Raw genomic sequence first — 21698 nt, 5'->3', positions numbered from 1 at the left:
GGCATCGCAGTCATGCTGAGACGGGGTGCCCAGGCTGGGTGCCTGGCCGTGTTCACCCCGCCGTGCTCCTCTGTGCCCCCCACCCTGTGCAGGGGCAATGGGCGGCGGGGACCCCCCCACGGCTGCCTGGCCTCACTGCGTGCTCGCCCTGCTCCGGGCAGCGGTCACTGCTCAGCGGCTCCACGCCTCCGTCCTGGCATCGTGGACCTTCTCCCGTGCATCTGGGGGGGCATCCGGGGCTGCGGGGGGGGGAACGCAAGGCTGAGAGATGGGCACGGCGGGTGCCAGGAGGGCGCTTGGGTTGGTCCCAGCCCTGGCTCGGCACCCAAGGGGGCCAGGGAGGTGCACGGGGTGTTTGGGGGAGCAGCGCCTGCGTGCAAGCGCTCGCACTCACCACGGCACTTGGCGCAGCAGGGGTTGTCCCTCCTGGCGGGGCTGGCGCAGGTGGCTGGTGGGCACTCCTGGCGCTGGCAGTGCGTCTCCCCCGACTGCGGGGCAGAAAGGGGGCTGAGCGCAGGGGCTGGGTGGCTTCTCAGGGTGTGGTGGGTCCCTGGGGTGCCGCCCCAGGCTGCTCTCCCGCCCGTCCCTGAAGCACTGGGGACTGGCGCGGGGGGCACCTCTCCTTCCCTCGGTGCCACCCGAGGCCTGGCACACTCACCACACACCAGCACAGGATACACTTCATTTCTCCAAAGGGGGGCACGGAGGGGTGCCAGCTCTCATTGTTGAGGTACCAGCGGCGCCCGAAGCGGCATGCCCGCGGCCCGTCCGCCTGCATGGTGTCAGCCAGCTCGGGGACAGTCTTCTCCGGGGCTGCAGGAAAGGGCAGTGGGAGATGGCATGCAGGCAGCAGGGGCACCCCACGGCATTGCCGGTGGTGGCATGGGGAGGTACAGGGGCCATGCCAGGGGTGTGGGGAGAGCGGAGGGCAGGAGGGGGATGCAGGTACCTGGGCACTGTTTGCAGCAGTCGGACGGGCTGGCACGCACGGGGTTGGCACAGGTGAGCCGCGGGCATTGCACCTTCTCACAGTGCACTTCGCCCGTGGTGCCCTGCGGGGAGTGCACAGAGGGCACGGGGCAGTGGGTACAAGGCACACACACTCCCCTCCCTGGTTTGAGCCCCTGCTACAGTGCCCGGCTGCTCAGGGCAGCCACCATGGGTGCCAGGGCAGCTCTGCTGCCAAACCAGGGTGGGGGTCTGGGGGGGGACTAGGACCCACACTCACCTTGCAGGTGCAAATGGCACATTTGATGAGGCCAAAGGGCGGCACGACAGGGTGCCAGCGGGTGCCAGAGCCTCGCCACGTCTTGTCCCCATCAAAGTAGCAGCCTGGGAGAGGAGAAGGAGGAGCAGGAGGTAGGCACAGCCCCCATGGGGGGAGTGGGGATGCCAGGGAGGTTGGGGGGCAGAGCTGCCCCCTCAGCCCATGCCTGCGGGGACTCACCCTCGCTACTGTCCCGTGCCCGCTCCAGCTTCAGGTCCTCCTGCCCCATCTTCTCTGCAAGGAAGAGGAAGGCCATGAGGGGGTGCAGATGCTCAGAGAGGGACCTCTCACCCATGGGGAATGCCCCTGCTCCCCCAGTCCCCCACCCGGGATCCCCCCAGCCCCCAGGTACCTTCGCAGATGGGGCAGCACAGCTCCTCAGGGTGCACCTGGCGGGTGCAGTTGAGGGGCTGGCACAGGATGGGGTCACAGATCACCGTGCGCTTCTGGGGGCAGCAGGTATGGGGTTCGTTACAAGGGGGCACCACTGATGGGTGCTGCCCCCCCAGCTTGTCCACCCCCGGCACGTACCTGGCAGCTGCAGATGGAGCACTTCTTGTCATAGTCGGGTGCCCAGCGGCTGCCATGCGCCCGGTGCTGCCCCTCAAAGAAGCAGGAATTGGGGTCCTTCTTCAGCTGCTCCAGGTCCCTGGTTTTGGCACCCTCGGAGAGCTCAGCCTCCCCCGGGGCCAGGCGGGTCCCTCCTGCATGGCACCGGTTGGGGATGTGCACCTGGGTGGGGGCATGGAGCAGGAGGGTTGGCACTGCTGGGGGACCCCGCTTCCCATGGGGATGCCCGGCTGCCCTCCACAGTCGGGGCTGCTGGAGGAAGCACCCACGACCACAAGACACACCACGCTGGGCTGCCAGGACCGTGCCACGGTGTGCCCCCATCCTGTCCCCTTCCCACCCTGCTCTGGGCAGCGTCACCTGGCTGGAGACCCCAGGCAGTGGTGGGGATGGGTAGGGGTGCCCTGCCCAGGTGGGGACCTACCCGTCCCCGCATCTCCCCATGGGGGTGGGCTTTGGTGCTGACTTGCAGGAAAGCAGTGCCCTGGGCCAGGTGCTGCAGCAGGTCGGCGTCCAGGTCCTTCACCACCCCCTGAGCCTGCCAGGGCGAGAGGGACGCCGGGGAGGGGGGCATGAGGGCTGGCCCAGTCCTTGCTGCAGGGTGCCCTGACCAGGTGCCTGCCTCACCTCGGTGCTGTAGAAACCCTTGAGCAGGCGCTTGTGCTGGTGGGGACGGGCACTCATCTCGCCCAGCTCAGCCACCCCATGGAGGTGGGCGCTGACGGTGCCATCGGCTGGGCGGCCCAGCCCCGCCACCGAAATCTCGTAGTGCAGGTGGCAGTGCTCGTCCAGTGAGAGCCAGGCGTGGCCCCCGGCGCCGCTGCCCACCGGCGGGGACACCAGCTGCCCCGCCAGCGCCACGGGCATCTCTGTGCACAGACAGGGGCCGTGGGAGGTGGCGGGCGGGGTGCTGCCCCACTGCCCCCACCGCCACCCCTGGTGCCCCCCGGGTACCTGTGTAGCGGGCGAGCAGCCCGCTGTAGGGCAGGGAGATGACCTGGCCCCGCAGCTCGCCCTCCGCCCAGTCCTTGGTGGCCACATTGAGGAAGAGCTCGTTCTGCAGCAGCATGTGGGCATCGCGGGCGCTGGGGCTCTGCCAGGCGCCCCGGGCCTGCCACCAGCGGGAGAACACATGGGTTGGGATGGGGACTTGCCTAAGGTCCCTGTGCCATCCCCCCCAGTGCCACCCAGTGCTCACCACCCCATCCTTGTAGCTGGGCGTCATGTCGAACAGGACGTTCCTCTTGCTCTTCCGCCGGGGTTTGGTCTCCAACGTGATGCCCACCACCTCGCTGGCGGTGCCCACCACCTGCACCTGCGGGAAGGGTGCTGAGGGGCAGTGCCAGGGAAGGGGGGAGACATCCCTGGGACCCCCAGGAAGGAAACGGGTGCCCCTTGCTTACCTGGTACTCCAGGGTGCCATTCTCATGAAGCGCCAGCTTGGCCGAGCCCACGGCTCCCGTCTTGGTTGGCAGCAAGGCATCGGCTCCACACAGCACGCTTTGGATGGCTTCAGCCCGGGGAGAGAGGCACGGTGCGGGGGGGGGGGGGGGGGGGGGGGGTGAGGTTGGCATGGGGGGCACGGCCAGCCCCCCCTGCACCCTGGGGTCCCTGCCCCATGCTCACTGTCACAGCTGCGGCGGGTGGTGATGGTGCCTGCCAGCTGGCGTGCGTGCCGGCCCTCCGTCTCGGCCACGATGCGGAGCTCCCCCTGCACCAGCCACTGCAGCTCGTGGGCAGACAGCTCGCTCAGCACCTCTGCAAAGTCAGGGTCCTGCCCGGGGGGACACGGGGCCACAGCTCAGCCCTGGCATGGCAGGCACCACGGCTGCCAGGGCATGTGGGGGGGAGAGACGGCTTTACCTCAACGGTGATGTTGGCACGGACCTCCCGCAGCGTCTGGCCCTGGTGCAGGATGCGGACCCGCAGCGGGACCCAAGGGGATTCTGGCCATGGCAGAGAGGGTTGGACCCACTGGACCGGGGGCCTGCGACCACTGTCCCTCTACCCCCCCAAACCCACCCCTCTGTGCCCACCACCCCCAAACCCTTGAACCTGATTCCCCACTTTCTTGCCAGCTGCCTCTCCTTTCCTGCATGCCTGGACACCTGCACACACCGTGACCCCCACCACTCCCCCCTGCGCCCCCCAAATCCTTGCACAACCCACATCCCAAACCCATCCTTCTGCACACTGACCCCCACATCCCATACACACTCAAGCATCCCATGGCCCTACACCCCCACCATGCACACCCCAAATGATACAACCCCTATGCACACCTCAACCCCCACACACACCACGCACAGCCACTATACCCACCCTGCACCCAGCCCATGCACCCACCCCAACCCCACAGATGCTGACCCATGCCTCCCGAGCCACATACATGCTGTGCACCGCCCCACCACCCAGCCCTACGCAGCCCCTCCAGGCAGTGCCAGGCCCTCGGGGTGCCCGTGCCCACCCTCACCGCCGGCGCCGGGCTCCAGCAGCCCCCGGGCCATGAGGATGAAGTGCAGGTTGTTCTCGGTGTCGCTCAGCGTCAGCATGGCCATGCCCCCAGCGCCCAGGTGCGCGGGGTCCGATGAGGTCAGGATGGCACCGAACGTCTCTGTGCAGGGAGAGGGGGCATGAGGGGCACCCCAGTGGGCACCCGCCGGATGGGCACGTGGGAACTGGACTTACCTGCGAAGAGCGCCCGGTGCTTGAGGATGTGCCCGTGGACCTCTCCGGAGGGCTGCGCCCGGGTGACGAGGGACACGCGGAGCTGCTCCCCCCGCAGCAGCTGGACATTGGCCTTGGACACCGTCCTCCACATCCCGCAGAGCTGGGGGCAAGGGCAGGGCTGGGCAGGGGCCGGGGGGCACCCCACACCCGGGCAGGGGGAGGAAGGGGCAGGGTGCCTGCCTGCCCTCCCGGCCCCTCTCACCATGCCATCCTCGGGGGCAGCGCTCTTCTGCACGGGGTGTTCGAACAGCACGTTGCCCTCGGGGTCGCTGAAACGCACCCGGCTTGGCCGCCCCAGCCTGCGGGCACCCAGGGGGTGAGCAAGGACCTCCCTCCTGGCCCCCCCTCCCCTGGCACCACCCTTGCTCAGCACCGGGCACAGGGGTGCGTCGGGGAGGGCACATGGGGGTCGCCCAGAGATTTGAGGTCGGCGAGAGGAGGGCGACATCCCCCTGGGGTGCCAAGCGCCACGCTCTGCCTGCCCACGCCGGGTGCTGGCCCAACGCTGCTGCCCGGCCTGCTGCCAGCTCGGCACGGCTCCCCGGGGCTCCCCTGCCCCGGAGCGGTGCCAAACTGGCACCGAGCAGGAAGGGGGTCCCCGCCGGGAAAGGCGGCAGGGCAGGACCCACTAGGAGCCAAGCGCTCGGGCCTGGCTGTAAATTAGGAGCATTTTCGGCTCTGTTTGGCTCCCCCAGTCGGAGCTGGAAATTAGTCACCACTTTACTATGCAAAGGGGCCTGGAAGCGAGGAAGAGCAGAAGAAACTGGAGCGGGAAGGAGGGAGGGAGAGGAGAAGCTCCACCGCCGGCGGGCATCCGGGGAGGACACGGTGAGGATGGGGGACCCTGGCAGCAGTGCCCCGGCGGTGCCCGCTGGCAGAGCCCGGGGGGCGGCACGGCGCCTCTGCCCCGCTGCGCCCGCGTCCTCGGCGGAGCCCTTCCCATTTGTTCCCGCTCCAGACCTGGAGGCAAAGGGGTGAGGCCGGGCCGGTGCCGTGGGTGTGCCAAAATCCCGGCTGCTCGCCCAGGCTGGACCCCCAGCACATCCTCCCCTTCCCCAAATCTCTCGCCCTGCCAATGCAAGGCTGTAGCACTGTGGCGGGGGGCACGTCGAAAGAGAAACTGAGGCGCAAGCACGGTTGCATCCCCCCTTTTCCAGAGGGGTGCCCGCGGTGCCAGCCGGGGCAGAGGGCAGGACTCACCGCTCATAGCTGATGGAGAAGAGCAGGGTAGGAGCGCAGCAGGGTGAAGCGAGCCTTTGCCACTGCGCTGGACATGGGGTGCCACGGCTCCGGGCCGCTCGTCAGCAAGGCCACGAACTCTGGGGAGGGGATACCAACGATGGTGGGGAGCACAGAGGGGTGTCCCGCACCGCTGCTGCCCGCCCGGGCGGGCGGCTCACCTGTGCGGGCATCATCGCGGGCCAGCCCCTCAGAGCTGAGGTAGGAGCGGTCGTTGTAGGGCTTGTCCAGGTCATCCTCCTTGTCCTGGAAGTACTCGAAGGGTGTCGAAGGGGGTGCGGGGCTCTTCGGGGCTGGCAAGGGGGGCTGGCAAGGTGGATGGGGTGGGCACAGGGGAAGACCATTGCACCAGGCTGCTTGTGCCCAAGAGCTCAGGGTGGGGGGCAATAATAAATTCCCCCCTCCCAAGACAGACCGAGATGTGCCCTGTGGGTGACCGTGGGGCTCTGCACTGGGGTGCAGGGGGCATGCTGGGCGCAGGCAGAGGGACAGGCAATTTAGCCCTGTGCACCCTCTCCACACCCCTCCAGGGGTGGTTCAGGGACAGCTGCGTCCATCAGGGCTTCCCCTGCCCAGCACCCTTCGGGCACCGGCAACCTCCATAACAAAGCCAAGCAGCCCTTTTCGGGGGTGTGTGTGCAGTGCCCCCCTTTCCGTGCCCACAGGGGACCCCTGTGGATGCAGGGGGGCTCCCCACAGGGAGGCACCCACTGGCCTACCTTTGGGGCAGGTGTGGCAGCAGTGCCCGGGCAGCAGCGTGGCCCGGGGGCAGGCGGGGCACGGGGCAGTCCTGCTTCATGTTCTTGCAGTTCACTTTCCCCGCCGGCTTCCCCCGCCGGTTCCTCTGCTGCGGGACGGGGGGAAGAGGCCGGGAGAGCCGTGCCAAGGTGTGCCAAGCCGTGCCAAGGTGTGCCCCCCCCCCCCGGCACAGCCTGGCTCCCCCCATCCCGGCCCATCTGGAGCCCCCGCGGGCAGCCCGGACACCTTGCGCAGCCCCCCAGCTGCCTGTACGGCAGCCAAACCCGGGGCCCCTCCCCCACGGCCCCCAGCCCCCCTGCCCAGCTGTGTGCGGCCCCGCCAGCCCCGGCCTCGGGGGGGCTGCTCGGAGGGAGGGAGGGGGGCCGGGGGGCCATCCCCGAGGAGGAGGAATGAAGCCTGAGCCTTTAACCCCCCCCCTTCTCCTCCCCACTGCTGCGGCGGGGGGGCGGATAAGGTCCGGGGGCTGGCTGGAGGGATCCCCGCTCCCCTTTTCCATTCGGGGGGGGGGCGTGTATTGGGTGAAGGGGGTCAACCTTCCCCCCCTGCCAGCGCCCTCCCCGGCAGGGCCGGATCCTGGGGGATCTCCCGGCGGAAGGGGGGTCCCGGGGCGGGGGGTGCGGGGGCACTCACCGGCTCGCAGTGGCAGATAACGCAGCGCAATGACCCCGAAGGGCTCCCCCAGGTCCGGGTGCCACGTCTCCTCCAGGGCATAGAAAGTGCCCCCCGAAGGCGCAGCCTGCGGAGACCCCCCCCCGCCACCCACCACCACCGCCGCCCCCGGTCACCTCCGGGCCGCGGGCACCCCCCTGCCGCAGCCCCGGACAGCGGCCGGCACCGCCCCGCCGCCCGCTGGGCACGGCGGCCGGTCCCGCTCCCGCTCCCGGTGCCGCTGCCGGTGCCGGTCCCGGCCAGCCGGGGGGCCCGGAGCGGGATGCGGGGGTACAAGAAAATGGGGTGTGTGGGGGGGTGTGCAGGCATGCGGTGCACGGACGGGGGTGCGGGTGGTAGGGAGGGGGGTGCACGAAGCGGGATGCACGAAGGGGGGGGCGCGGCAGCAGCTTGTATAGGACGGGGGGGTGCCCGGAGCGGGAGGGGGGGGGGAAGGAAGGAAGGGGGGACTCCTACCTGCCGCCCCCCCGGGGGGCAGCGGGTCCGTGTCGGGCCGGATGGGCAGGGCGAGCTTGGGGCGGGCGGCGCGGCCGGGCAGGAGCAGGGCGAGCAGCAGCAGCAGCGGCGGCAGCGGCAGCCGGGCGGCGCGCATGGTGCCGGCCGGCCGGGGCAGGCAGGCGGCCGGGGGCGGGGAGGGGGGGCCGGGCGCTGCCTGCCGCTGCCGCCGCCTCTGCCCGGCCGCCGGCTCCGGCTCCGCTTTATAGGCGGCGGCATGGGCAAGCGGGAGCTGCGAGCCCTGTGCAAACAAAGGCCCCGCTAATGAGGCGCAGGCAGCGGCCGGCCGGGGGGGGACGCCCCCCCCCCCCCCCCCCCCCGCCCCGGGCCCCGGGCCCCGCCGCTCCTGCTGGGCACGGGCCGTCCTGCGGCACCCCGGGGCTTGCAGCTGCCCCGCCGGGCATGGGGCACACCCGGACCCGAGGTGTCCTGGGGACCCACCCCCATCCATTGCCCCCCTACCCCGAGCACGGGGTACCCCCGGGTGTAGAGCATCCCCGCGCACATACCAGCCCTGGGGCATGGGGTACCCAAGGGATGCCTTCATCCACATACCCTCCCTCAGGGCACGGGGCACCCCCAGGGGCTGGGCATCTTGGGGACACCCCCCCCCCCCCCGACTCACACAACACCCACGGGGACATAGGGCACTGTGGAGACACCACTGCCACCACCCACACCTCCTCCACAGAGCTTGGGGTGTTCCTGGGCACTGGACACCCTGGATATGCCCCCATCCACATGCCCCCCCCCCCCCCCCAGGACATGAGTACCCTGGGAGTCCCCCATCCACATAAGCCCCCTCAGGAATAAGGCATTTGAAGGGCACCCCCATCCAAATGCCCCCCTCCCCAAACCATATACTCTCGCCTGGCATGGGGCATCTCCTGGGCATGGGGCATCCTGGGGGCTCCCCATCCATGCAGCCCACCCTCAGGCATGAGCCCTCCCAGGGCTCGTTGGGCCCCCCCAGGCATGGGACATCCTGGGGACTCCTCCATCCACTCAGCCCCCTCCCAGGCTGCTTGGCACCCCAGGGCACAGGGCACGGCGGGGCACCGTCCGTCCACACAGTCCCCTGTGGGCCATGGACCCCCTGCAGGCCTCTTGCCCGCAGCCAGCCCCTCCCCAGGACATACAGATCCTCCATCCACTCAGCACCCCGAGCATGGGCCCCCCAAAGCTCCCCTCCCACGCAAAACTACACTGCACTCTGCAAAGTCACACGCACCCCACAACTTGTGCCCTTGACATCCCCACATCCCTCCGGCTGCTGCCCACCCCGGGCAGAGGGAGGCTCCAGAATGGGACCCCGGGCTCCTGCCCACCAGTGACAGCGGCTGCGGGGGGACAGGAGCCCGGATGCTTGGGTTCCCTTGCCCGGGGAGGGTATGGGGCAGCCGTGGAGGAAGCTGAGAGAGCAGCACCCAGCACTGGTCCCGCTCTTCACCCACATGTGCCCGGGCTGGCGGTGGTGGGCAGTGAGCAGACACCATGGAAAAGCCTGGGGAGAGCATCATCCAGCTGGGGAAACTGAGGCACGCACTGCAGGGAGGGGGGGCCGGTGGGCAGGGGGCCAGCATGTGCCACCCGTGTCCCTGCCTCGCCACCCCTGCAGAGGGGGGCAGGGAGGGGTGTCTGGTCCGTGGCGGGCGGGCGCCCGGGGAAGGGGAAGGCGGGTGGGGAAGGGAGGAGGGGGAAGCGCGGGGCTGCCAAAATCAACTCCGGGCGGTACAAACACCCGGCCAGCTGCACGGTGTAGCTAGGGAAACACGGCACAGCTGGAGCACAACAGGCCCCTGCCTCCCCAGAAGGCTCCTCCTGGGCCTCCCCACGGCCCGGCGAGCGGCTGGGGGGGCTGCAGCCCGCCGCCCCGTGCCCCCGATGCCAGCCCGCATGGCGTTGCCTAACCATGGCTTGCCCACTGCGGCCCCATCCCATTCCCTGCCCTGGTTTGGCACACGTCCCCACACAGCGGGCACCTCTCCCAGGGAGGGCAGTGGGGCGCGGGGGCTTGGCTGTGCTGGGACCCTGCCCCGTGGCAGGAGCTGGTGCTGGTGCGAGGCAGCGAGGAGCAGCCGGGCTTCCCCGGGCAGGACGGCCCGCTGGCATCGCCAGGGCTGGGACACTGCCAGGGCCCAGGGCATCCCCTGGGCACGGCTGTGCCCAACACCCTGCTGCTTGCAAGCACTTTCTGCAAGCGGGGACCATGCCCAACAGCGTGGCACCCCGCGGCCCCGTGCCCTCCCCGCTGTCCCCGGCGGTGCCACTGACCTGTCCCCTCTCCTCTCTCCCGGTGTCCCCGCTGGCCTGGGATCCGGCAGCGCGGTGGGCAGGGGAGGGCTGGGGTCTGCGTGGCCGTTCCAGTGTCACCGCGCGGTGCCCGCTGCGGCGCGGCAGCGGCCCTGGGGGACGGCGGGACGCGAGCGCGGCCGAGCAGGGAGGAGGCGGGCGATGGCTCCCGGCCGTCCTGCTGGTGCCAGGAATCCGGCGCTGGCTCCGTGCACCCAGAGCTCGTCACAGTCTCCTGGCTCGGCTGCGGGACGTGGGGAAGCGGCGGGGGAAGCTCTCTCCCCTTTCCTGGGGAAAGGAAGGAGATACGGGGAACCTGCCTGGCCGCGGCCCTCGGCATGGGGGAAACTGAGGCACGGGGTGGCAGCGAGAGGGAGAGGGCGACTGCAAGGGCATCCCGGCACTGCCAGACTGGGACCGGGGTGGTACGCTGGCACGGGGCCTGGCAGGGCAGGAGGGTGCCGGGCATCCCTGCCCGGGGAGGGGGCATCGCCGCTGCAGTGGGGGCACGCGGGCAGGGAGGAAATGGATGCCCCAGCCGTGCCTGGGCATCCCTCATCCGCAGCCCTGGCTGCCCCTGGAAATGCCAAGGGGTGCCCCCAGGCGAGGGGCAGAGGCGGCTTGCCAGAGCCTCGGGGGTCCCTGTGCGGGTGGGGAGGGGGTGGTGCCGGCGGGGGGAAGCGCTGGGAAAGGGTCCCGGTCCACCAGCTGCTTCCCAGTGCCCGCACATGTGCGCCGGCAGCGCCCTGCACAAAGGCAGCTCTGAGGCGCTCCGGAGCCAGGCCTGGCGCCGGCACAGCCCCAACGGGGCCGCCGGCTGCAGGCAGCTGGAGCCGCACAGGGACGGAGCCGGCCAGCCGGAGGCAGCCCCGGCCACCCCGCCTGGCACCCGCGCCCCTCCGGCACCTCTACGGCGAGCGGGTGCCTGGCTCACCCCCGGCTGGGGAGGCGGTGGCCCCATGGGGTGCCATCCCGGCGCAGCGCGGGTGGGATGCCCCGATGGCGCCCTCCGAAACAGCCCGCAGCGCCGCCGGGGCCTCGCCAGCACGTGCCTTGCCCGGTGGCGAGGGTCCCGGTGGGCCGCGGTGCCGGGGCCGTGCCGTGCCTGGCATGTGGGCGTCGCGGCGGGCCCTCGCCAGCGCTCCTGCCCCACGCAGCTCCCCATTGTCTGGCCTTGTTAGCCGCTGCCTGCTCGCGGCTTTGAACATGAGCCGGGCTCGGGGCGGCAGGAAGGAGCCTCTGCTCCCCAGGGAAGGGGTCGAGGCAAAACCGCACGCCCCGGCCCCGCCTTCCCACAGCCTCCCGCCGCCTCCCGGGCACCCCGACATCCCCTCCTCGCACCCGTGCCAGGCGTGAGCCTGGAGCTGGGAAGGCTCATGGGACCCCCCCCCCGCCTCCAAAAAGAGCCCCCCTTGACCACCCCGCCCCAGCGCGGGGTGCGGAGAGCTGTCGGCCTCCCCAAAGCTTTGTGCCGAGCGCGGCTTGCCCCGTGACTAATCCCCCCGGCCTCGCACACACGCGGCGGGGCGGGGGGGGCTGTCGTAATGGGTGGAAATATCTCATAATTCACGTTGGACATGGGGATTACAGTCGTTCCGGCAATATTTGCACAACTGGTAGGCGGCTTGCAGGGCTGGGCCGCCCCAGACGAAGGCCAGGGGGGTCTGGGGATGGAGGGGGTTTTGGGGGTGGCAGGTACAGGGAGGGGGATGCAGCCTGGGGGGGTGACGGCGGGGGGGGAAAGTGGCTGCTTTCCATCTGCGAACACATGGAGTTTATTACAGAGGGCGCGTTGCCGGCATGGCGGGGATGGCTGGGGGTCTCGCCTTCATCCCAGCCCGCTGCGGTGGGCACGGCTCGGGGAGCGGGATGGAGACCCCAAAGCAGCCTCGCCTGCCAGGCCAAGCGAATCCCGGCTGTGCCCCGGGGCACCGTGCCCGCTCCCAGTGCCAAGTCAACTCCATAGAGCTCCCTGCTTATAGGAGCACCCAAAGGTCCTGGTGTCCACCTGGCCCCAAATATCCCCTTCCCAAAGGCCTTGCGGGGTGACCACAGTGGGAGGAAAGTGGGGGGCGTGCGGAGCACGGGGGGGGGGCCATGTTTGGCAGGGGGATTAGCAAGCTCCCAGAGTGATGGTGGTCTCCCCCCTCCCCACCGGACATGCAGGCAAATATTTGTGCCCAGACTTCGCAGGACGGCGAGAAGGAATTTCATTCTTGCGCCCACCTGCGGCTCGGCCGCCTGGCATTAACCCCTTCGCCGCCCTGCGGGATGGAGGGAGAGGGACGAGGTGCCCTCCTGGCACCCCCCGTGTCCCCCATCAGGGTGGGGAGCTCAGCTGAGGAGCAGGATGGGGGAAGGGGGCACGGCGGGGTCTCCCTGGATGCCAGCGGGGCCACTGGCACAAGCTGCCCTGGTGCAAGGCAGCAGCTGGAGGGTTTGCCCATGGGCATCCTCCAGGCAGCACGGGGGACTTCATGCCGGGGTGCCGGGCAGCGTGTGGCCTGCCAGGAATTGGGAAAAGTGCGGGAAACTCTGCCAGCCTTCACCCCCGAGCTGTGGCACCCCAGCCAAAGTGCCCCTTTGCAGTGCCGTGCTGCCTTGCCGTGACAGGCTGCCAGGGAGCGGTGCAGCGTGCGGAGGGCGTGGGGAGTGGGATTTGCCCACGGATGTTTATTGGCAATTTGCAAATGTAAAAAAAAAGCCCGGAGCGGGCAGGGGGCACCCAGCTCCCAGGGGCTGCCCGCGCTCAGGGAGGAGGCCAGCGTGGGTAAAGGGTCCCCCGCTGCCTGGCACCCCCAGAGCCCCGCTGTGCTCCTTTCCCTGGCCCCGGGGCCAGCTGGGCCCTGAGCAAACGGGGCTGTTTGCTCACGCCGGGATTAGCCACTCTCTTTGTTCCTTTGACTTTCTCCTCCCTTTATGCTGGACCCTTTTATGGGGGCTTCAAAGGGGGCTGGGACCCCCCCTCCCCATCCCTGGAAGCCCAGGTTTGTTTCCCATGCCCCCCCCCGCCTTGTGCTGACATGCTGGGGATGACCACCGGGCACATCTGGGTGGCCGGCAGGGACAGCCACTGTGCCACCGGCCCGTGGTTGCCCCCCCCGGCCCCCCTGCCACCTGGCACCTCCGGCTGCCCTTGGCACCTTGGTGAAGTGGGTGCGAACGGCTGCCCCCCGCAGCGGGATTCCCGACACTTTGCACCCTGTAAGGAGAGGTGGGAAACTTGGCACCGGGATCCGGCCAGCTGTGCAGCCCTGCGGCCCCCACCCGGCTTCCTGCCCCCTGCCAGACCCCTGCCTGCCCCGGCTGCAGCCCCCATGCCCCTCTGGGGTCCCTGAGCCCCACGCGCTGCCCCACTCCCCTCCCTCCAGGGCACACAGCATCCCTGGCTTTGGGCTGGGGGAAACATGGCGGGCCAGCAGCAGGGGCTCCCCCCACATCCCCCTCTGCCCCCCCGGCATGGGCAGCAAATGCTTGCGTTGCCCTTCCCAGCAGAACACCAGGCTGCCCATGGGCATGGACTCCTGCTGCCCACCAGCTTCTGGCAAGGCTAAAAAGGAGCATTTTGGAGTGAAGGGGCTATTTTAGGCAACTTGGGGTGCTACGGGGCCCACTGGGGTCCATCAGGCATCTTCCCAAGTACCAGCTGCCCTCAAGTTTCCCCCAGCGGGTTCATTTGCCTAATTATGAGGGCAAGAAGGGAACCGCAGTTCAGGCCCAGCATCGCGAAGGGTTTTGCACCCAGGGAAGGACAGGGACCCGGGCACAGCAGGGGCTGGCGTGAGGACGGTGGCGGGAGCGGGGCCAGCGCTGGCCAGGAGGCCGAGGGTGCCGGCGGGGCGCGTTTGCAGCTTGTCACGTCCGCAGAGACGGGGCATGGCCGCGCAGGGGAAGCCCAGCGGTGTTTGACCCCAGCGCTCGCGGCTCCTGCTGCCACCAGCGGTGCCACAGGCGATTTGGTCTGCCAGCCTTGTCTCCGGAGCCGTGGCACCCGCCGGAACCCCCGTCCGGGCACCCCGCGACCCGCAAGGTGGGCTGCCAGGGGCCGAGCGGGGCGCAGGGCAGGCAGAGCGGGGCTGAGGTGTTTACTCTGCCTGTTGTCACTCAGCCAGGCGCTGCCGGGAATCGCCGGCTGCAGGGACAGGGGTGGGAGCGTGCGAGAGCAGGGGTGTGAAAGGGAAACAGGCAGGCTGCGGGGAGACGGGGGCAAGAGGATGTAGTCTGGGGGGGTCCCGCTGGGGGGTCCCCCCCGAAAAGGAAGCGTGCAGGGGGCTGCCCAGCCCTGGGGATTAGCTGAGCATGCACCCCGACACATGCCATGGGAAGTGCGCATGTGCACGCATAGGTCTACGGGTGCACACGGGGGGTGTGTACGTGTGTGCCATACAGACACACATGTGCATGTATGCATGGGTATGGGGGGGTGCACACCTACCCCCCCCCGCCCCCCGCAGCAGGCCAGAGTGCCCTGGGGGGGCTGGGTCATGGCCGTGCCAGGGCCTGGCACTGGGCAGATCCCTGGTGCTTCTCCCACCCAGGGAGGGAGTGTCCATGGGTGCTTCACCCGCCCCCCCCAAACAATACCCCTGGTGAAACAGCCCCAGGGCTGCATGCCAGCCAGGCCCCCATGCTCCATCACCCTCCCCAGCTCAGAGGGGTCCTCGCGCACTGCAGCCCTGCCAGGGATCTCCAGAGCCCTGAGTCGCCTCTGGGTGACGGATGCAGGGGTTGGAGCCCACTTCTGGGTGAGGGTCACTGAGGTTGGGGTCCACCTTTGGGTGAGGAACCCCAAGGATGGCATCCACTTTTTGGGTGAGGATCCCCAAGGATGGGGTCCACCTCTGGGCAAGGGTCCCAGGGTTGTGGTCCACATCTGGGAGAGGGTAACTGTTCTTGGTTCCACCTCTGGGTGAAGGTGAACAGGAATGAGGTCCACCTCTGGGTGAGGGTTTTTGGTGGCCTTCGTGCCTGGCTGCCGCAGCCGGGAGCAGGACCCCATCAGGGCTGATGGTCCCAGGGCCACCCAGCGCAGGGTCACCGATGCCATCTCTTCTGCAGGTCCAAGTGCCACCTTCACCCCCGGGACAGGCACAGCCAAGGCACTGACCACCAAGGTGCTGGCAGCTGCGTGCTCAGGCCAGGGGCAGGTGAGCAGCCCCAGAAGGTGCCCTGGGGACGCCCTTCCCGTGCCCTGAGCCAAGGGAGGAAGCGGCTGGAGGCAGGAAGCCGTCCCCCGGGCCCGGGGCCCCCGCTGCGATTTTGCTCGAAGGTCAGCGGCAACACAACAGGAAATCGCGCTGCCTCGGCTGGGCGGCCAGGCCGGAGCCAGAGAGCCGTGCCGTGCCGCCCCGGGGGCGCTCCTGGCCCCTGGCCCTCTGTCCCGGCTGAGCGGCTCGCGGGGAGCCCGCGCCACAGCCGCCCTCCATGGAAGGGGGACGGGAGCCAGGGAGCAGCCGCTGGCCCCACGGTGGAAGATGCAGGGCCGAAGCCCCCAGCTGAGCATGGAGCTGAACAGTGAGTGTGTGGTTAAAAGGGGGGACGGGAGCGAGCAGGAAGGGGCAACACATTGGCAGCAAGCACCGTGCCGGCCTGGCCAGAGCATCCCCCACATGGGCACCCCAAGAGGTGAGCCCCACAGGTGGGCAGCAAACCCCAAGGGTGGCTCCGGTTTGGTCGGACCTGGCCGCTACCGGCACGCAAGGGCAGCTGGGCATCTCTCCGTGCCCGTCCTAGGGAAACAGGCTGTGCTGAGGGCTTTTGGGGACAGGTGTAACACCAAGGCAGGCAGTGAGGCAGGTGGATGCACAGAGGGCTGTTGGAGAGGAGATGCCTGTCGCCAGGATGGGCAGACAGCGGGCATGGCAGCCGCCCAGCCGAGAGGTGTCCAGGGCAGCAGCGTGCTGGCAGCGCTGGGGAAGGCAGTGCCAGCAGGCAAGCCCTCGGCCAGAGCAGCGGCGAGGAGCAGACGTACGCTGTGGGATGTTACAGGCAGGGATTCCCCGAAGCGCACGTGATGCCTGAAGCCGCTCCTGGCACAGATCCGGAGGGCTGGCCCTGGTCTGCGCAGGGAGCACGGCTCTGCTTCCTGCCTGCAGCAGAGACAAAAAAATCTGGGCACAGCAGCCCTTCAGCACACACCACCAGCATGGAAACCCCAGCTCTCCCCAGCGAGCACCGGGCACCTGCACTGACTGACCGGAGGGCAGCACCAGGCCCTCCTCAGCCCCCCTAGATCTCCCCCTGACCCCTACAACCACCACAGGGCTGGGGTGAGGGGTCACTGGTGCAGGCACAGCCCTGGGCTGGAGCTGCCCTGGGAGGGTGGCATGGTGCCCAAGATAACCCTGTCTCCCCCAGGACTGCTCCTCCTCACATCCTTCTTCCTGCACATGGAAGAGGGCCATGCCAGCCCAACGCGGCTGGTCTGCGACAACAGACTCATCCAGAAGTACATTGGGGAGGCCAAGGACATGGAGAAGAGAGTGGTAAGGATACAGTCACCCCCCCCCACTGCCCCAAAACCCAAGGCCAGGGACGGGCACAACTCCTGGTATCTCACCTCGGCATCTCCTCTCCCCCCTAGGGCCAGTGCCAGGCACTGCCCGCACTCAGCTGCCCCATAGTGCTGCCCTTGGTGGATGTCAGCCTCCAGCAGTGGAAATCCAAATCGGTGAGAGGGGCTGGGAGCATGGTGCTGGCACCAGGGGTGCCCATGGGGCTGGAGAAGGAGCCCCCGGGTTGGCACAGGCACCAGAAATGCTGAACAAGATGCCTTGTGGGCACACCTGGTGGCACAGGGGGGTGGAGGACCCCATTTAGACCTGGGGTGGGCAAAGGAATAAATTGGGCCTGCGAGCCAGCCCTCTCACTGCCTGCTCCCCCAGAACGAGACCAAGCGGCAAGAGATCCTCTGTGACCTGGCACTGCTGGTGGGTGCCGTGGTGGGGGCCCAGGGCCAAGTGACCCAGGAGTGCGGGGCCAGGCAGCTGAGCCAGCTTCACAGACACGCCAACTCCTTCCTCCTGCTCCTGCAGACCTTCAGCTGGGAGGTGAGGCCTCCCTGACGCGAGCCAGGCCACCCCGGCGCAGGTACCGGCTGCGCTGGGCTGGGTACGATGGCTTTGTCACCCCCACTGTCCCACTCTCACCCCTTAGGCAGGACCCTGGGAGCCAGGCTGCTCCCCACGCTCCATGGAACAGACCCACGTCACCAGCATCTTCCTCACCTACCGGCAGCTGGTGCAGGGCAAGCTGCGCTTCTTCTTCCACGACCTGGCCAAGGACTTGTGCAAGCAGGGCTAGGGGGTGGCAGAGACCCCCGGTACAGGGCCCAGTGAGGCTGCGCACAGGGCTCACCCCCAATCCCACGTGCGAGCAATCCTGCCGGACACTGAGCTGCGCTCTGGGTGCCCAGGAAGGTGCCTGCAGGGAAAGGGTTGGCTCCTGCTCCTCAAGCTTTCAGCGACTGCGCAGCCCACCAAGACAGACAGCAGCAGCCCCCGTGTGCCAGCAGGCACAGGCCCTGCTCCCGCCCAGGCAGACCCCTCTACTGTGAATGCTTTACAATTAAAGAGCTATTTTTCTAGAGCGTTGCTTGTGTCCTCCTTTCCCCCCTGCTGTGGCCCTGGCAGGGGGACCGCACCCCCCAGGGGCCTCAGCAAGAGGCAGCCCCTCAGGGCCCTGCTCCGGGTCTCTCCCCAGTGCCCAGCTCCCTCCCGCGGTAGCCGCCAGCTCTGCAGGGCCGACGGGCTCCGTCGGGCGCCAAAACCCACTCGGGGATGTCAGCTTCCACTCCTTGCCCCCCGCACCCACCTGCCTCTCCCTAGCCCCAGCGTGCACCATGCCCAGATGGGTGGCAGAGAAGAGCCTGGGGCAGGTTTGGGCTGCCCGTCTTTTGGGAAAGCAGAACAGGCCCCCCGCTTTGCCCCCACACAGGTATACCTGCTCCCTGTCAGCCTCATCTCTCAGCCAGCAGAGCCAGATCTAAAAAACACATCCCAGTTTAATCAAGAATAAGCCCAGCCTGCCTCATGATGGCTCCTTCAGAAGCAGTCCCCAGCTCTGAAGTAGACAGGTGGCCGTCCCTGTCCCGCTGCCCCTGGCCAGAGCCGGGGCTGCACCTGCTTTTGAAGCACAGGAAGGCAGAGGTGGGAAGAGACGCCCTGCAGGCAGGACCGCAGAGCACCCAGCACAGTCTCCACTCGGCCCTTAGGCTCCTCACTCCACACAGGAGGGGGCTGCGGATCCCAGCACGAGTCAGAAGAGGCCAGCACGAGGAGGAGGACTGCTCCCTCATCCCCAGCTCCGGAGGGGCCAGGCAGCGTGGATGCTGGGGCAGGATTTGGGGTCACAGGGCTCCCGTTTGCTTGCTAGCAGAATGTCTCTGGAGCAGCCCATGGAGGCAGGAGGTCTCCTAGAAGGCCAGCTTCTTCATCAGCAGGTAAACTCGAGAGTCCACTTCAAACCCATGCAGGTTGTTTGCGTCTCCCTGCAGCCGCATGAGCAGCCCCCCGTAGGACACGTAGGCAGAGCTGGGGTAGGAGAAGAGGAGCAGTGAGAGTGGGGAATCCCACGGGAGACCTGGGCTGGGATCCCAGTGCCTCCCCCACACCACCCCAGGGCACCACGGCCCCCCACTCCCGCCGACAGGCACTCACAGGCGCGTGGCTGCCTCCGTGGAGGTCTCATCCCCTTCGATCCTGTACACCTTGCCGTACATCACGTACTCGAACTGGTCCGCCCTGCGATGGGAATGTGGGAGCTCAGAGAAGAGTCAAACCCGCGTGTTCCCCCAGCTGAGCGTCCTCTGGGAGAAGGTACCTCGCAGCCCCTCAGCACTTCACCTTTTCCCTCATCCACCCCCACGCGGGTCCCGGCTGGACCCCTGTACCTGGACGGCCTGTCGTCCGTGGGGTTATACTCGCCGTCATCCAGGGTGCCATCTTCGTACAAGGTGCTGGCGATGACCAGGCGGAATTTGTCACCTGGGAGGAGAGAGCAGAGAAGAGGTGAGAAGGCAGGGGGCACAGCCAGAGCAGCAGCAACCACAGCAGATCTCGGGGTGGTGGCAAGGAACCGCCCTGGCAGGTTTGGCACAAAGCCCCATCCCTGTGTTCAGTCCTCCAACAGGATTATGGGGAACGAGGAAAAGATCACACTGGATGCCCTGTCTCCCCATTTCCCACAGACGTTGGTCCCCACCATGGAGGAGACCAGTGCCACCAGGATGCCGCTGCTGGTGTTTTCATGGGACACAGCAAGAGATTTGCGGGGAGAGTCCCAAAGGGCTTGGCTGGGCCCTGGGCAGGTATGCAAGACCCTGCAGCACCAGTTCCAGCCCTTCTGCACTTTACTGAGAGTAAGACTTTCTTTTTCACCCATTTAATACATTTAGCCACAACAGCTCATTTCAAAAGGTCTCCCTTAAAGCTTAGCTGCCACCACCTGAGGCAGTTTCACTAGACAGCATCTCTGGGGAATAAGCCAGAGATGAGCACAAACAAATCTCACAGTGAGACGAACCAGAATCCAGCTCATCCCCAGCACAGTGAGAGTGCCCAGCACTTCCTGCAACCTTGGGGGTGCACAGTGGCCCAAGAAAGTCTGAGACAGCTCATTCCTGAGCAGACTCAGCCTCCCTCCTCCGAGCACCAGCATGTGCCTCTCTAACCTCGCCTCATCCCGGCCCATACTGGACTAGCAGCCTAATAGCTTACCAAGGTCCACGGGGTAGATCTGGATGTTCACATCCAGGATGAGGTCCATCTTGAAGGACTCGCTCTCACAGTGCAGGCGGGACACTGGGGAAAGTGGCAGAGTCAGGACAGAAGGACAGAGAAGACCCCCAGGGGCTGGGTGGGAGCACGGTCCTCGGGCCAGGCCATTCTTGTTCCACCCCACCCCGGACCGGCACCCAAGCTATTTGGGGGAATGGGCACACAGGGCTTGGGGATGGTTGCCAGAACCTGGCAGCACAGTGAGGCGCGCATGGGCAGGGAGAGGGACAGGGTGAGGTGAGAAATGGAGCATAGCGGGGGCCGCAGGCACACACCCCTGGCTGGGGAAGCCGGGCGCACCGGGGTACGGCAGCATACGGAGGGGTCGATGCCAGACGGTGGCGAAAGGACGGGGCACAGGGGCCACCATCGGCAGGAAGGGCAGAGGGCAGACCGCGACAGACGGAGGGGGCAGGCCGGGCCGAGGGAGGGCACGGGGCCCCGCGGGAGGGCAGAGCCGAGCAGCCCCGGCCTGAGGCGGCGCAGGCCCGGGCGGGGGCCCGGCGGGGAGCAGCCGGGCCCGGGCGGGCGGGGGGCGCGGCGCGGGGCCCCACTCACCGCGGTCGAACTTTTTGCCCTCGGGGTCGATGTCCTTCACGTCGAAGATGTCCTCGAAGAGGATCCCAGCCATGGCGGCGGCTCCGCGTCCCGCTCCCCCCGGCGCTGGCCGATGACGCGCCCGCACTTCCGCCGCGCGCCGCCAGGCAGGCGTCCTTCCGCCGCAGGGCGGAAGCAGCTTCAGGGTGGGCGGGGCGATTCCCGCGCCCGCGCACTGCTGCCGGCCGGCGGCGGGTGTCCCCGCGGCCCTAGTGCCCGCCGTCCCCGGTTCCCCCCTCCCCCCCCGCCGTGGGCTGCAGCCCGGGCCGCGCTGTGCAGCGCCGAGCACCCGGCCCGCGGCGGATTCCCGGCTGGGTCAACAGTCTGGCACCCCCGGGGCCGGGGCTGGCGGGGGCACTGCGGCTGGGGGGGCGCTACGATTGCGGGGGGGCACTGCAAAGGGGGGCGGTGAGATTGGGGGGCACTGCAGTGGGGTGGGTGCGCACTGCAGTGGGGGTGCGTTGCAATCGGGGGGGGCACTGTAATGGGGAGCGGCGAGATGGGGGCACTGCAATGGGGGGCATTGCAACGAGGGGCATTGCAATGGGGGCGTACTGCATTGGGGGGTGCATTGCAGTGGGGGGGCATTGCAATGGGGGTGCACAGCAGCGGGGGTGTATCGCAGTGGGGGGCATTACAAGAGGGGGCATTGCAATGGGGGCGTATTGCGGGGGGGCATTGCGGGGGGGTGCAGAGCAGTGGGGGTGCATAGCGGGGGGCTCGCTGCGGAGGGAAGTGCACCGCAATGGGGGGCTGCCAGGGCCCCTGGCGAGGCCGGAGCGCTGTGGGCTGGCCCCGGAGGGTCCCGCGGAGCCTGTCGCCGGGAGGGGCTCCGGCGCTTGGACCGCCCCCCGGGGATGCCGGTGCCGCGGGGCCTGGCCCGGCCGGGTGCCGGCAGAGGGAGCTGCGAGGCCGCGGATGGCACCGCACGGAGCCGCGCACGCCACGGCCTCCCCCACGGCCACGGGCGGGCCCCGGCCCGGAGCCGCCCCAGCCAGCGGCCCCCGCCGGGGGGGGTGCGAGCTGCCCCACGGGGGGCCTGGCAGCCCCCCCCCCCCCCCCCCGAGGCGTGGGACAGACGGGCTTCACCCGCGCCCCCCGGCCGCAGCTGGGCATCAGTGTCATGAGCTGCGCAGACTCAGCCAGCGATGGGGCCGGGGAGCTGCAGCCCCCGCCGGCTCCGACCCCCTCCCACGCCAGGCACGCGGGGGAGGGACGGGCGACGGCCGTCACCCGTGTCCTGCCGATGAACCGTGAGGGGAGCGGGGGGGCTGGCAGGGCCGGGGGCGGCTCACGCGTCCGGG

At 68.7% G+C, this 21698-nt stretch overlaps 3 protein-coding genes across 6 annotated transcripts; 1 reads left to right on the top strand and 2 right to left on the bottom strand.

Annotated features, from left to right (window-relative positions):
- Positions 1-171: 171 nt before the first annotated feature.
- Positions 172-7826, bottom strand: CHRD (chordin). Its single transcript, XM_075716838.1, is given in 27 exon segments — positions 172-239; positions 395-488; positions 659-813; positions 950-1052; positions 1229-1332; positions 1448-1501; positions 1620-1713; positions 1799-1999; positions 2262-2375; positions 2465-2706; positions 2792-2948; positions 3036-3152; positions 3241-3347; positions 3464-3611; positions 3701-3783; positions 4311-4451; positions 4526-4667; positions 4770-4866; positions 5768-5793; positions 5795-5886; positions 5968-6099; positions 6514-6583; positions 6585-6653; positions 7196-7225; positions 7227-7280; positions 7282-7301; positions 7691-7826. Coding segments are annotated over 27 exon segments (2850 nt in total).
- Positions 7827-15522: 7696 nt separating this feature from the next.
- On the top strand, positions 15523-17323 carry THPO (thrombopoietin). The gene is made up of 5 exons (XM_075716837.1): positions 15523-15535; positions 16379-16506; positions 16605-16691; positions 16906-17070; positions 17177-17323. Exons 1-5 carry the CDS (start codon positions 15523-15525, stop codon positions 17321-17323), a joined length of 540 nt encoding a protein of 179 aa, XP_075572952.1.
- Positions 17324-18027: 704 nt separating this feature from the next.
- POLR2H (RNA polymerase II, I and III subunit H) lies at positions 18028-20450 on the bottom strand. Of its 4 annotated transcripts, XM_075716587.1 has the most exons (5): positions 20356-20450; positions 19738-19821; positions 18912-19005; positions 18679-18762; positions 18028-18552 (listed from the first exon to the last, which is right to left on the bottom strand). In XM_075716587.1, exons 1-5 carry the CDS (start codon positions 20426-20428, stop codon positions 18435-18437), a joined length of 453 nt encoding a protein of 150 aa, XP_075572702.1. In that variant the 5' UTR covers positions 20429-20450; the 3' UTR covers positions 18028-18434. The 4 variants fall into 4 exon arrangements, with proteins under 4 accessions (XP_075572702.1, XP_075572704.1, XP_075572703.1 ...); XM_075716589.1 differs by lacking the exon at positions 18679-18762; XM_075716588.1 differs by lacking the exon at positions 19738-19821.
- Between the last annotated feature and the right edge of the window lie 1248 nt (positions 20451-21698).

Source organism: Pelecanus crispus, chromosome 9 (assembly GCF_030463565.1).
Source record: "Pelecanus crispus isolate bPelCri1 chromosome 9, bPelCri1.pri, whole genome shotgun sequence".
Lineage (NCBI taxonomy): Eukaryota > Metazoa > Chordata > Aves > Pelecaniformes > Pelecanidae > Pelecanus > Pelecanus crispus.
This window is presented reverse-complemented; position numbering and strand designations above follow the sequence as displayed.